The 15,996-nt window shown below is 42.1% G+C and overlaps 1 protein-coding gene across 1 annotated transcript in view; it reads right to left on the bottom strand.

The window, feature by feature from the left end:
• LRP1B (LDL receptor related protein 1B) overlaps positions 1-15,996 on the bottom strand; it is a 1,474,154-nt gene that overhangs the window by 442,511 nt on the left and 1,015,647 nt on the right. Inside the window, exons 18-19 of the mRNA XM_084809602.1 lie at positions 11,122-11,247; positions 9,586-9,702 (exon numbers count right to left, since the gene is read on the bottom strand). Coding sequence (XP_084665728.1) covers positions 9,586-9,702; positions 11,122-11,247 — 243 coding nt within the window. The remainder of the gene's footprint in view (positions 1-9,585; positions 9,703-11,121; positions 11,248-15,996) is intronic.

Genomic DNA, 15,996 nt, shown 5'->3' on the forward strand with positions numbered 1-15,996 from the left:
GTACTAAAGATATGCAAAATAAAAGAAAAGAACTGCCCTTAGAACTAGTATCCATATTTGGCAGAATTCCAAATTTGAAGTAACAAATGCACATTATCTGGAAAATATCACATGCAAGCACAGACTTCTCTTTCTTTTCCTATAATATAGCTATGTTATATAGACTGGCATAAAGTTGTGCCTCAGAGTATGAGCTACGATGTAGGAGATCCCGGGTTCAAATCTTACATCAGCCATAGACTTACTAAATTGCCTTAGCAAGCCACCCTCTTTTGGCCTCAGCCCCTCCTCTTATATATGCATAATAACACCAGTCTGTTTTTCAGAATTGTTGCAAGGTTTAATTAGATAATATACATGAAGTGCTTTGAACAGTATCTTATTTCAAGCTCTTTGTGAATATTATTTATCATGGAGAAACAAACAGTTGCTAGTATATTATCTTTGATCTCAACTAGGTTCGTTACACTTGGACGGCAATCCCATACATACTAACCTGGGAGTAAGTTCCATTGAACGCAGTGGGATGTATATATGAGCATTCGTGTACAGGATTGTACTATTAGCTCCCACAGAAAAGAATGAAACTTGTGTCAGTCATGACTAATTCAGCCCATTAATTTCAATAGGACCTAAGTTCAAGTAACTTTGTCGGACTCCAACCCAATGGCTTTTAACTGACAGTCCAATTATAGCCAAAGCTCTCTCGTCAGTTTACAAACAGTAGCATTTATTTATTGGTGGGACTTTCTTTCTATTAAAACCACAATGGACCAACAATACTGCCACTAGGCAGTGAGAAAAAACTGATACAAACTGCAGAGTTTGGGGCACTTCCACCATGCCCTATGATTTTTTGCTCCCCCCCCCCCCCGAGTATCTAGCCTGGAGAAAAGATCAGTAAAGGACCAGGGGCTCTCCAGAACAGATGCGGGGGGGCTCACAAATGGGTGCACAAACAAGGAGAGGGAGAGGAAGTACTGTTCCATGAGTGGAAATCTACTCATATGACATTAGGAGACAATGTGTGACATCCAAAGGCAGTCTGTTTAGACAGAAAAAAGCACCACTGGCTGGGGAATGCTGGGAGTTGTAGGACTTCTTTTTCTGTCTAAACATGTATTGGATTGTGCCCTATGTATTATCCCCAAACAGGGTTTTGCTGTTCCCTAGCATTGCCTCTCTTATTCAGTCCTCTTTCAGACATGTCTTCCTTAATTGCTCTGCAGAATCCTGTTCCTGATATCCAGGATACAAATATTTATTCACCAACTCACTTTTAATCCTCAACAAGGCTAATTCAATAACATAGTGTTTGACAATACCTCCAGGATTAATACTTCCGCAGTTTAGTTTCAAAAGCAGGGAGTCTCAAGCAGCATGAGACATCAGAAGACTTTCTTGTTGATTTTCTTAAAACACAGAATTTGATCATCAGCTCTCACAAAGGTTAATATGGTGGGAGCTGAGAGAGGAAGGCAGAAAATCAATAGGAAATGTAAAGGATAGGGGACAATAATTTACTAGTACTTTTAATCCTGCAGTTTTTCTTGCAGTAAATGATAAACATACATGCATTTGACAGCCACTGAAAGCCCAGACTAGTCACTATTCTGGTATGTGAATATTATCTGTTAACTGTTTTATAGTGCACCTTTACATGTCTTTTCAGCCCAATGAGCTCAAACTATGCTTGTTAAGTCTAGATTTTGAGGCAAGCCAAAGTTGGTGCAAAAGCAAGCTACTTAATATTGATTTGTAGTAGTAGACATTGTAGTTTGCGGTAGGCAGCCTGGTGCCCTCCAGATGTTTTGGACTACAATTCCCATAATCCCTGACCACTGGCCATCCTGGATGAAGCTGTTGGAAGTTGAAGTTCAAACTATATAGAGGGCTCCAAGTTGCCTACCCCTGCTGTAATGTGTCCCTTTCCCATGAAAGGTTCAGAGACTGTTCAATCAATCTGCAGGTGTCAGCTGTCAGGATCCTCATACAACTTGGAATTCAGAATATCTAATGTCTTCATAGACCACATGGGATAAGGCAGACTAGCTGCTCTGCAATGAGAGCTAAATCAATGGTTATGGCTCCTTTGTCAGCAGAGGCCTACTGAGATTGTAAAATTGAGAAGGGTGAAGGGTTGTGCATCAGGAGAGTGATTGTAACACTGCTGAATAATGCCATGTTTCAGTGCATCACGGAGGTCACCACACACACACACTTGAAATGCGGCCTCTTTCTCTCTCTTCAGCACATCTTCAGCACCTATGAACCTTAACTGAACACTATGGTATAAACTGAGGCTAGATTAAAAGGGAGGAGACCTATGCTTCCAATGTATTTGGGTACTGGCTTTATCTATGGTTAAAATCATGTGCGCACACACATACACGTGTGCACCCCCCCCCTTTTCTTTGGAAAGAAATTTAAACTGTTTTTCACTTTCCCCAAAATATATCCTGAGCAGCTTCCAAAATAATCACTATAAAATCACATTTAAAATAATAAGATATAATATTTCATATACATGTTGGTTTTATGAAAACCAAAATCAACCACAAATTCCATCACCAACCATAAAACCTGAAGCAGCAGCAGGAAAAAGATCCAGCTAATCGGAGAGGAATTAAAGCAAGGCAAAAAGGGGTGGGTGGGGTGCATCCAGAAGGAGGTCTTCTAGCACTGTCAGTCAGAAGGCATTGTGCAGTTATACAGTCTTTTCTCCTTAACAGAGTTTCTGCAGTAAGAAAAAAAGCTGGAAGTAGTGTTTGGAAAACACAGGAGGGGGACAATCAGAAGACAATGTCATCTGGATGTCCCATAAAATTCCGTGAATGAGGCAGGACAATGGGAAGATAAATGTTTCATCTGCAAGCATCTTGGAGCCTATTTCTGGTATTCAAAACAGGGGATAATGAATGGACACATACAGTAGTAGGCAGGCTGCATCCCAAACTACATGTGTTAGTTCCAGTTTAGCATGCCTGAAGCGGGCGTTAGGACAACCAAAGGCACAGCTGTTGCCTAAATGCCAGCAATGAAAGTGCCAAGTGGACTCCTCAGGGGAGGGAGTTCCAGAGGCATGGCAATGGTGCAAAAATTGAAAAGGCCCTATCCCAAATTCCAATTTGCCTTCCTCAGACACAGGCTCCTATGAAAGCCAAATATATCTTCTTTAAAATGGGTGTCAGAACACAAACGAGAATTTTGTTTCTGTTTGCAAATCATGTAAACATGTCCCATTCACAATCCTGAACTCAAACATGAGCAGGAACACTGGTTTGACAAATGTTCACAAATCTCCAAATTTGCACTTGTGTTTGTTTTTTTAAAAAAATTTACACTTTGAAAATTTGCGAAATTTTCATCCCCTCCCCCCACCCCACCAAAAGCATTTTCCTGCCTTAGTCAGTGGGGAAAAGTACACATTTTTGAAAAATATGCACAGAAATGCACACTTTCCCCATTTGAATGAGCTGAAAGACACATCGAAAACAAAAAAGGGAGCAAGCCAGAATGATCTTCAAAGTGATTTTCAGAGAATTTAGACAAGCTCGAAAATTGCTGATTCTCTGATCCCTAAACATAAGACATCTTTAGAAAAAAAAATTGGAAAAAGACTTTCTGTTTTGCTTTTGCATATACTAGTTTCATTTTTGGGGCTTCTTTTACATATCATGGACCAGGTTTGATCTCTAAAATTTTTATTTTTAGGGGTTTGTTTTTCTCCCCTCGGCATTTTACACAGATACAATGGAAATGAGAATGTATTAAATATTAATTAATATGACAGATATTACCATGATTACATGTGTGTGCATTGCCCTTTATTCCCCCACCCCACTTCTGAGGACTGCAATTTGTCAGTAGGAAAATAGTATTTTTTTCATATATTCAGAGGGATTCATCAGTTTTCACAGAAAGTGATGGGAAGAAAGTGCTAATGAAAGTTGGAACCTCGCAAATATAATGAAAGAAAGAAAACACTCCTTTTGATGAAATCATTAGTGAACTCTCTCCAGTGACCTCTACATATAATGCTGGGGTTTCGGGGGGTGGGGGACTGATGTACATTTTTGTCTTGTTTAATTAGGGGACAGTGTACTACACTATTAAACATTGATTACCAGACATTGATTATTGGACTAAGGTCTCTCGTTAAGGCTACAGTACTAAGCTAAGGGTGTACGAACCCCACTTAACTGGGTCGGCTGGGAGGTCCGGGGGGGGGAGGCAATCCGGTCCTCCCCCTGGAATCCTCCCCGGCCGCAGCCGGTCTTCATCCGCAAATGGCATCCGGCTTTACCGTGATAGGCTACGTAAATCTTTATATAGCCTATCACGTTAAAGAGCAGGGATGCAAATGGCATAGCGGATGCCATTTGCATCCGCCGTCTGGTGATACAGCCATGGCAGCCATATCGCTGGGTCTTAGGAGCTGGCAGCAGGGAGAATCCGCCAGCGAGAACTTCACACTACAAGACAAGGTAGGAGATCCGATCCTCCACGGACTTCAGGGGGACGGATTCAATAGAATCCAGCCTCATTGGGGTCCATGGAGGATTTCTCCAACATCCTTATACTAAGCACATTAGGGAGTAAGTCCTGTTGAACTAAGTGGGACTGACTTCTGAGTAAACATGCACAGACAGCACTGTAATGCTGTGAGCAGAACAGATGATGAGACATAAAAGTCCCAGCATTAATGTGAAAACAAAGCTTTCGTCCTCATATGGGTATTCAGGTCCAGCAACAGCAGGCACAGCAGCTCCATCAGTGTTGCTTAGGGATGATGCAGGTGCCCGATTCAGTCCGAGAGTTCGGTGGACCCCCCAGTCCAGCCTCTCCCCATTTACGCCTGTAATCGTGTGTGTATGCGCTATCCAGAGTGTCATTTTGTATACAATAGATGTGTGGATATCTATCATGATTGCCAACTTTTCCACAAAATGGCGCTTGTGGCGCTCAACAATGGGTCCTGGGTGAGCGAGTGGCGGGGAGCTCAAGCATGGGTTTGGAGGTGTGCAAACAGGTACAGGGGCTGGGCCCAGAGAATCTGGATGGGGGGGTGGCGCTAGGGATGTACGAAAGTGACTTACCTTTCACGGATTACGTTGATGGTGGGGGGGAAGCGTTCCGTCCCTCCCCCTGGAATCCTCGACGGGGGGGAGGCGCTCCATTCCTCCCCCCCGGAATCCTTGATGGCCAGCTGTGCTCCGCGGCAGCTCCACAGAGCAGCCGGCCAGGCCCAGCCCAGCCCAGAGCTGTCCGCAGCTGTATTTCCAGCCGCAGAAGGCTCTGGAGGGAAAAACCAACAACAACTGCGTAGGCAAATGGAGGCAGCTACGGCTGCTGCCATTTGCGTTCCTTATTTTTGGCATTCCCTTTTATTTTTGCCGTCATAGTCTACGTAAATATTTATGTAGACTAAGACGGCCAAAAATAAGGAACGCAAATGGCCTAGGGATGTACGGAAGTCACTTACCTTTCACGGATTATGTTGATGGTGGTGGGGGGGAAGCGTTCTGTCCCTTTCCCCGGAATCCTCAACAGGGGGGAGGCGCTCCGTTCCTCCCCCCCGGAATCCTCCGTAGCCGGCTGTGCTCCGCGGCAGCTCCATGGAGCAGCCGGCCAGGCCCAGCCAGGCCAGAGCCATCTGCAGCTGGATTTCCGGCAGCGGAGGGCACTGGGAAAAAAACAAACAAACCACGTACGCAAATGGCGGCGGCCGCCCCTATTTACGTTCCTTATTTTTGCCTTCTTAATCTACGTAAATATTTACATAGACTAAGATGGCGAAAATGAGGTTCCCCTATTTGCGTTCCCCTTATTTTCGCCATCTTAGTCTACGTAAATATTTACATTAGGGTTGGCGGAGAATTTCTCCACAAATCTTCGGGAGGCCGAGCGCTGACGCATTCGGCCCCCCAAAAGTGTTGGGGAAATTCTCCGCCGGCCCTCCGCCCCCCCCGGGATGGGACTTACCTTCGGTGAATGTCCCTCTTGGCGGCGGGTCCCGGCGGCGGTTTGGCGGCGTTTTGTCGGGGGCAGGGGTGGCGGCCGGTCTCCCGACCGTCTGCCGCCGCCACCATTGCAAAAAAAAAAAGTAAAGTAAAAAAAAACAACAACACACACCCGTGATAGGCTACGAAACGATTTACGTAGCCTATCACAGCTAGATTTCCAAAGTCAGCCATGATAGGCTACGTAAATCATCACATAGCCTATCACGGGTGACTTTGGGGAAAAAAAAGCATGTAAAAAAGCATGACGCTATTTGCGTTGCCCTTACTTTCGCCGTAGTCTACGTAAATCTTTACGTAGACTAGACGTGCCAAAATAAGGAACGCAAATGGCGGTCCCCATGGCAGCCGCCATTTGCGTACGCGCTTTTTTTTTTTTTTCAATGTCATCCGTGATAGGCTACGTGATGATTTACGTAGCCTATCATGGCTGACTTTGGAAATCTAGCCGTGATAGGCTAAGTAAATCGTTACGTAGCCTATCACAGGTGTGTGTGTGTGTGTTTTACTTTTTTTTCTCGGCCGGGTAGACGGGGCACTCCCCCCCCCTCGCCTGAACTTCGGGGGGAGAAGCGAAGCACCTCCCCCCCACTGCGAAGCAAGCTGTGGGATGAGGGAAGGGGCTTTCGTCCATCCCTAATTTTCATAGACTAAGACGGCCCAAAATAAGGAATGCAAATGGCGGCGGCCGCCGCCATTTGCGTATGCTTTTTTTTTTTTTTTACCCAGTCGTTTTAGGCTACGTAAAAACTTACGTAGCCTATCACATCTGGGTAAAAAAAAAAAAGTGTAAGCAAATGGCAGTGGCTGTAGCCACCACCATTTGTGAATGCCTTTTTTTTTACCTAAATGTTTTAGGCTACATAAAAACTTACGTAGCCTATCACGTCTCTGTAAAAAAAAAAATGCAAATGGCAGTGGCGGCAGCCGGTTGGAAGATCTGCCCCAGGTAAGTCTCATCCCAGGGGGATCCGCGGGGGGGTGGCAGGCCGTTCCGCCACAGATTTTGGGGGGCCGAATGCACTGGCATTCGGCCTCACTGAGATCTGTGGTGGAATTCTCTGCCATCCCTAAAATGGCGGCGGCCATAGCCGCCGCCATTTGCATACGCCTTTTTTTTAAAAAAAACCCACCCAGCCATGATAGGCTATGTAAAGATTTACGTAGCCTATTACGTCGTGTTTTTTTTTTTTTTAAACCCAGCCATGATAGGCTACGTAAATCTTTATGTAGCCTATCACGTCTTTTTTTTTTTTGAACAAGACTGGAAATGGCAGTGGCAGCAGCAGGTCGGAAGAGCAGCTGCTGCCACCGCCGGAGCCGCTGCCGGAGCTGCCTGGAGGATCCGCCCCAGGTAAGTCTCGTCCCGGGGGGGATCCGCGGGGGGGTGGCAGGCTGTTCCGCCACGGAGTTCAGGGGGCCGAATGCACTGGCATTCAACCTCACTGAGATCTGTGGCGGAATTCTCTGCCATCCCTAGGTGGCACCCATCCATCTCTAGTGCGGCTATAATGATGCTGATTCAGAATTTCAGCTGTGTAAGGGGTTTTATTCAATGGTGCTGGTTTTGACAGAGATAGGTGTAGTTACATTAGCCCTTTGCACGGCAACAGAGTCATTAGAGAAATCTTGCTTAAATGTTAAGTAAGAATTCTGTGGGGGTGTCGAAGTCACAGGGTTTATACCAGGGGAAGAGCGCAACAGTGACTGTAGACGGAACAACAGCCTTAATGTGGTCATGGAGCTGGCAGTAGCTGTGTGTTTCTGTTAATATGCTCCCTTTTCTGAGTTACGTCCTGACATCTCAGATCTGTCTTTCATTCCCAAGTCCTTATATTGATGCTCTACAGACTAAGGGTACTAACTGTAAATGTTACCTCCTATTAATTTGGCTAGCATACTACCGAACCAGCTGAACTAGACAGATAGCAATCTGTCCTGCAGTAGGAACAGAGACAGGAGCTGCTGAGGGAACCAGTTCCCCTAGAACCATATTAATTTCCCAATCATCTATTGTTCCTAAGTGAGGAGCTCTCAAGACACAGAATCAGGTTCAGATGGATATATACTTGTCCCCACTTCTCCTAAATCAAGAGTGAGGAACTGTTTCTGCAAACTGGATGACATCACTGGGCACTTCTGTCATCCCCCCACCTACTTTGCCTTTCTCCATTTCTCTGTGCCTCTCTCAGCATGGAAAGAAGTACACAGCTGGTGCTGGGAGGAGGCTGCATATAGTAGTCATATTCCAGGATCTTGAAACCGCCTTGCTTAGCTCTTTCTCAAAAAAATTAACAAGTGCAGGTATCTGAGGCAAATGGGTACAATGGTGCAAATTCATCACTTAAATGGTAAATTTAAAAAGACTACAAAATGCAATTCTAGGCACACTTACTGGGGAGGGTGCCCCATTGATCTCAGTGGGAATTACTTCTAAGTAACCAAGTGTAGGATTAGATTGTCACAGGGCCAGCCCTACCATTAGGCAGAGTGAGGCACACATTAGGCAATCACATCAGGTGGAAGATGTTGGGGACAGCAGTGGTTGGCCCTCAGCTGTACTCCTGAGTACTCTAGCCATTCTCCTCTATTTGGAGGACAGAGTTGTGTGTGCCACATAGCCTGCCCTGCACCTAGTAAACTAGCCTGCCCTGCACCTTGTAAACTAGCCTGCTGCCTTTAGGTGTGGTGGACAACACTACCACATCACCAGTATTGAAGTAAAATTAAACTGCCAGTCCAGTTCATATGTGAAATGTGGGGTGGGGGCATCTCTGTCCTTTGTCACAGGGCACAAAACATCTTGAGCTGCCCATATAATAAAAAAGAAAGGTAGCAACAATGGCAAGGAAGAGGAACAGCACAAGCTTTTCCTCTTTAATGAGATACAAGTTCTTTGCAAGAACAAAAACAAACCATGAACTGGAGTGGCAGATCATGTAATATGGTGCCATCTCCTCGTGTCATTATTTTGGGCAGATCCTATGAAAATCTGCAGATCTGGAAGCTCTCACAACTGTAATTCATCCCAAATGTTTCTCCAGTAAACTCCAAAGTGGAAGCACTGGGTTAAATCCAGCATCATGCTAAACAGACATCGGCTCATACAGTGGGACTTTCTCCATCTCTCCTTCTCCCTGCAGCCTTCCATGCTGACTGAAAATCTACTCTAGAGGGTTTTCCAGCCCTCTGGAGCAGATTTTGAGGAAGTGCAGAATGCAGGAATTGCCCAGTCGCAGTTTCACGGACATTGGATCCAGCTCATTATAAAACTAGAAAAGACTAGACAAAATACTAGTTGTCGATGGCCTTGTAGGCCTCTTCCAACCCTACTATACTATTCTATGATTAAGACAATGCAGAAATTTTTCAGAAAACATATTTATGCATGAAGCATGACGGAATTTTCAGAGGGCAAAAGTAAGTAAAAATCTGTTTTTTTCTTGGCAGGTTCCTTTTTGTTGAAGCAGAAATGGGCTGTCATGGTCAGCATTATTGTATGATAAATCAATGTCTTATTTCCATCAACCATTCTGCTTATAAAGACAATTAATTAACTTACCACAGGATGCCATTTCATCTGATTCATCACCACAGTCATCCTCCTGATCACACAACCATGAACTTGGAATACAGCGTCCGTTTCCACAAGAAAACTGGTCAGCTTGACATGTTCTTGCTTGAAAGCCAAATTGACATAAAAATAATAAAGGATGGAGTTCAAATGAAATTTAGTTGAATCAAACATGCTTATTATATATGTATTTCATACACTGTACGATTCATTACAATTTTACATGCTAACATTTTATTTTGAAAAAACATATTCTTAGATTCATTGAGTTTCTAAAGCAGTAATTTAATGAATTATGTATTTTACAGAATACACACAATCACTGTCAAAATTAAAGTGAAATAATATAATCTCATTTCAGTCCAATTTTGTAATAGTTATTTATTTATAAACCATATTAAAAGCCTAGGACTTGTTGGAAACACATCATATTCCTGATATGACACATCAGGCCATAGTGAAGAGAAAAGGGAATTAGAAACAAGGAACTGCAAAATAATAACCGCAATATATGCCCTATCTTATAGCAAGGCAGGCTATAAATGTAACAAGAAAACAATTTTATCTCATCAATTTCATGTGGGGAATACATTCTCATGTGGTGACAGCATTTATTGTACTACTGTATGATAAATGCACCATAAACATAGTGTGTGGTGTAGTGGTTAGAGTGTTGGATTAGGACTGAGGATACCTCGTTTCAGCAATTAGGCTGACATTTGGTCACGTTTGATCTCTCAGACTAACATACTTCACAAGGTTGTGGTGAAAATAAGAGGGAGGAGTGGGGGAGATAAATGTACACTTGCCCTGAGCAATTCAGAGGAAAAGTAGGTAAAAAATGTAATAAATACCATGCAGGCTGTTCACTCCCAGACTTTTCCATCTAATTAACTATCAGCTATCACCAGCGGGAGGAGCATTCATACGAAATATTGCCCACGTGAAACATAACATGATAAACAAGCCATGATAAAAATCAGGATGCTTCCTTGAGAAATGCTTATGTGGGAATAATTCATCACTAGCTTATTTATTTATTTAAAAAATCATATTAGTAATATGTTAAAATCACATTAACTTTTGATATATTTCAAGAGTGACTACATTAAATGTATTTTTATAAAAACCCTTGAATTATGCATATTAATTCAGACATATGTATCCATTATGCAAGGTGGAAAAAAAATAGATGATGACTGTCATCACATTATGCTAAATTTCAAGTCCAAAGGAAGATTTAAGAGGAACATCTTTCTACTGTCTAAGAATTGTACTGCACTAGTAGCAAAAGAAGCCATAGACTGAGTGCCAAATTACTTTGGAAAGTCGAGCCAAGTAAAATATGATCTCTTTTCCAAACATACAAGCAACAAAATCTCAATTCACTTAAAATTGCATTCACAAGAATATTAGTAACAGTTTGTACAGTTTACAGTGTAGACCGGAGTATTTACTCAGTGTAGGTTTAAGACAAATCTTATGTCACCTTAAGGAAAAGCATTTGTTTTTTGTTTGTTTTACCCGCACAAGTTGCATTTGATTCATCTTCACTGTTGCCACAATCATTTGTTCCATCACAAAGCCACCTCTTGGGGATACAACGGTTATTATGGCACTTAAATTGATTGTCAGGACAGCTGTGATTAACTGAGAGAAATAAATAGTGCATTTTATGCTAAGTATCTTTCTAGGACACTATTGCTAAAATACTGAAAATATGGTTTATATCACATTGCATTCAATGGAGAAAAATGATTACACAATTACAGCAAAATCCTATACATGTCTACTCAAAAGTAGGTCCCACTGAGTTCAGTGAGTCCCAGGGAAGTGGGGTATAGGAATGCAGCCACAGTCATTTTCCTCCTTTATTTAGAATGTCCAATTCTTATGATAAAGCAGCAGAATCAGAAGCAGCAATTCTAGTGTAGAAGATTCAGAAACGGAATAATTCCCCAAACCTTGTCATTTATTCATTTATTACATTTCTATACCACCCAATAGCCGAAGCTCTCTCTTTGCAAGCACTTTTGAGTTTTGAGTTAGTGGAGCACACTGGAACTCATGGCCAGCTTCAGGGGTATGCATCAGTACCATGACATTACAGGATCTGGGATGGTTTGGGTTGTGGCATGCATTTCAATACAATTTCAGCTTTAAGAACATAATTGTGACTCTTTTAGCTGAATAAGATTGCAAGGATCCAACCATTTTTTTTTCAAAAAACCTCAAAAAGAAAGACACTTACTACTTACCTTTTCTTTAAATGTTTTAGTAACCAACACAAAAACAAGCATTTGGCAAAACAGTATTTTACATGCCAAAATGCTAATGTCAAAGCATACCATGAAGTTCTCTAGTCAGGTAAAAAAGAATTATATTGTCAAGAACATAAAACGTTGCTTATCTTGCCCATTCAATACAGTCTTCTATATTTATTAAGATTTTTATAATGCCATAACTTATTACTACATGTCTTCACAATAATTATCTAGCATACATATCAAATTAATGTAGTTTGGGCAATGCATTTCAACCAATAAAACACTTTGCAAAGGATCTTACAACTCAGATCAACAAGAGGAAAGAAAGCTGTAGGATGCCAGGCCAACCTATAAAAGCAAAATATTTCATAGAAAAATGATTAAACCTAGAGGAGCTAGACACAATGAGTAACTGTCTTAATACTAACCTAATGTGCTCCTTGTGCTTAAGACCCCAAGGCTAAAGATTAAACTACACAATATGTTAAAAACATATTTAACCCTCTTTATTTTCTACTCTTAAGTAAATGCAACACCCCCCGCCAATGCTATTTCCCTTCCTTTAGCTGCCTGGAAGGGGAAAATTTCAGAAAACAAGCGTGAGTGTGTGTGTGTGTGTGTGTGTGTGTGCGCGCGTGTGCATACGTGCATGTGTGCGTGTAGGGGGAGGTTTAAACCTCCACTACCTGTGTGTAGTGGTCCCGATCCAGATCAGCAGCCCACATACTTACTTTACAGCAAGCAAGAAAGAGAGGGTCAGCGGTACACTATGTATTTAAAGTACTGTGTGGTTTGACCCTAAGAGAACAATCCTAAGTGGGTTGGGGGTGAAGGAGTGAAGTGGTAAACAATTTGAAACTTCTAAAGCCCTGCTGGGTTGCACTAGCCAGGGCACGAGGTGCATGCAGTTTTCCTCAAGTGATTTCACCATCAATTCTTTATTTTTAGTTTTACTTTCCCCCCATTGGTTTCAAGGGACAGGGGGGTTAACCATGCCAGCTCCAGGCTGGCATAGTTGAAGGATCCGATCTTGGAGGCTTTCAGGGGAATGAAGGGACTCTTGATTCGGCAGGTCTGTAACTGCTTTTGCCCACTCCTATAAGACCCTGTTTCAGAGCTGGCTACAGGTTTTTCCAGCAGTGGACACCCATGAAATTTTCCATGGACATACTTGGAGATTCAACAGTGGATCTGCCACCTATAATGGAGGGGCACTTCTGTTCCATCAAAAATCTGTCCATCTAGTCGATCTGTGACTTTAGATTGCTCTGCAAATCCTTAACTTAATTTTCATACTTTTGTATACTGATTACTCAGCTTCTGACAGAGGTAAGATACGGCAAGACTTCTGTGGAGGAAAGGATTTACAACTCCCCCAAAAAGTTATCTCAGCTTCTAAGGCCAAAGTGATTAGCTTTACCTCTAAGAACGCTCTTATCTTGAATTTATAAAGTGGGAGAACACCTTAGAGAGCCTCAACCTAGATTCATCCTTATGGAGGGTTTTTTTTGGCAGGGAGGAATAGTTTGGGAACAGTCTGAATCTTTTTTTTACTCCATTTTAACTTTTTAACTCAACTTTTAACTCAACTTTTTCCCTTAATTTTTTTAACTTTTTAACTCAAATTAACCTAATCTGACCTAATTTAACTTAATTTGCGAAATCTGTGAAACTTGTAAAATCTGTTAACGAGCCTATGTGTTACTGAGCCTATGAGTATGGTCTTCATGGGACAGGGGTGTAAGACCCTGGGGATTTAAAAAAAACCCATGTTTGATCTTCCCCAGAGGAAAAAACCAAATGAAGTAAACAAACATCACATCCTCTCTTTTTTACTTCAAAAAAGGACGGAGGCGGGAAAGAAGCACCCGGTATTTGTACCAGCACCCTCGATTGGTCTTGTTCCTCCTGGAACAAATTTGCTACACCAACCATGGAAGGGGAAACAGATCTAGCAACAGAAATTGCACAAGCTGAAACTGCCCAAGCTGTAAGTTTGGAAGGATTAACCCCAAAGTTGCAGGGAAGCAATTGCAGCATGCTGGAGCTGCCTCCTGAAGCATTGCATGGTTCAGATGAGGAAGTAGTCCCTGAGGGGAAGCTTAGGACTTCACTGGGAAAGGACCTCTTTGAAGATATAAATTTTGCTCTCTTCTTTCAAAAGCAGATTGACTTAATTATTAAAGAACTGGAATTAAGAAATTTCTGGCAGTGTTATGGCTTGTTAATCCTTATGGCTGAATTTTGTAAGAGAGTGGAAGAACCAGTGGGCAAAAAAAGTGAAGTTAAGAGTGATGAACTTGGTTCTAATGCAGACTAGAAAAGGGGTGTGACAGGTAAACAAACTGGTAAGGAAAAGAAAAATAGCCAAACTGGAAATTTACCAAAAAAGTGCATAAATATCAAAATCTCCAGGAAGAGCCAAAAAGTGATTCAGCAATACAAGAAGATGAACTTTTATAAGCTTTTTAGATTATTGGAAAAGTCCCCTAAGAAGTTACCAAAATCTTCTTACCAGAAATGTAAAACATTTGAGACACTGTTGCCCCAGGAAGGGAAGTCTCCAGACAAAAGGGAGCTACAGCCACCCTTACCTCCAACCAGGTCAAGTGAGTTAAATGTTGCTATTGCTGCACCATATTCACAAAACATAATTCAAGATACATGGCAACACGCCCTAACCACTGGGTCGCTTTAAAGCCCTTTCCCTCTCTCCCTGGGTGTGTACCACATTCATTAACAGCACTTAAAGTAGGTAATAGGGGGTGGCCAAGAGCTGGTCTGGCAGCCATGATTTCAGTTGATTATAATATAACCCCAATATTTCCCAGATTAATGTAGGTACTAGTAATAATATTTTAACCCTCCAAATTATTTGGCCTTCAGGTTTAAAACTAGTTCTAATTAATGTATACTGCCCCCCATACAATTCAAAGCCTGAGAGTATTTCAGTCTGGTCAGAGTTAGATCAGGTTCTCACCTTTATATTTGAGATCAATGTTGATCCTTTAATTTTAATAGCAAGATACATGAATGCCAGAATAGGACAAAACAACTGTAGAATGGGAGAGAAACTGGGTTTAACCCCTGAAGAGTTAACCCTTTTCCCTATTAGGAATTCCAAAGCCCCAGGGATTAACAAAGCTGGCCAATCTCTTTTTGACCTTTTTCTTAAGTTCCATCTACGTATATATATGTAATGGGACGGATAGAAGACCTGAATCAGACCTTTACACATATATTGGACCAAAGGGTAAGAGTGTAATAGACTTTATAAAAAAGTACACTGGAATAGGAACATTCAGGAAGAGATATATCTATTCCTAACATCCTCCAAGATGTTATCCCTAAGGGACCAACTTTTGACCTCCCCAGACCCCCTGGAAATTTTTGCTAAAATAGCTCAAGAGATTAGGTCCTTTGTGGTCAGTTCTAAAACCATCCACCCAACTAAATACTCTAATCAGGGTTGGTTTGATGTGTAGTGTGCCACTCAGAAGTGCACCCTAGCAAAAGCCACAAGGAAGCTGAGACATGAGGACACTTCGGAAAATTTCAATTCATATATGTGTGTGTGTGTGTATCTCTGAAGAGAGTATAAAAATTTATTACAATCAAAAAAGGATGAATATGTACAACAATCATGGATGGAGTTAGGTCTGGCAAATTTAGAAAGGGACTCATCCAGATTCTGGGCTCTGGTAGTAAAAGGGATAAGAGGTTATAATGGCCCTATCGATAACCAAATTACATCATCGCAGTGGCATGCTCATTTTTCTTCACTTTTTGGCCACTTTCCCCCTGGGATCAATGCAGACTCTACTTATAATACAAATTTGTTGGTCCTCTCCTCTTGTGGTGCATGGGAATCTGTCACCCCAGATGAAATAAACGTTTTAATTAAATCTTTGCCTGTTAAAAAGGCCCATGGAGAGGATATGCTCCCAAGAGAATTGTTTAGAGCAAATCCTGACTGATGGTGCCCAGTTCTTGCTACAACATTTATTTATATAAACCATCATGGGAGACTTCCCCAGGGCTGGGGAGTACATGTAGTAGTGCCAATCCATAAAAAAAGGATCTAAGGCCGATTCTGTCCTGTTTCAACACAGGCAAGGGCCTTTGGCAAGGC

The sequence above is a fragment of the Heloderma suspectum genome, chromosome 1 (assembly GCF_057233095.1).
Source record: "Heloderma suspectum isolate Gila_16-S chromosome 1, 16-S_ref, whole genome shotgun sequence".
NCBI classification, from domain to species: Eukaryota; Metazoa; Chordata; class Lepidosauria; order Squamata; family Helodermatidae; genus Heloderma; species Heloderma suspectum.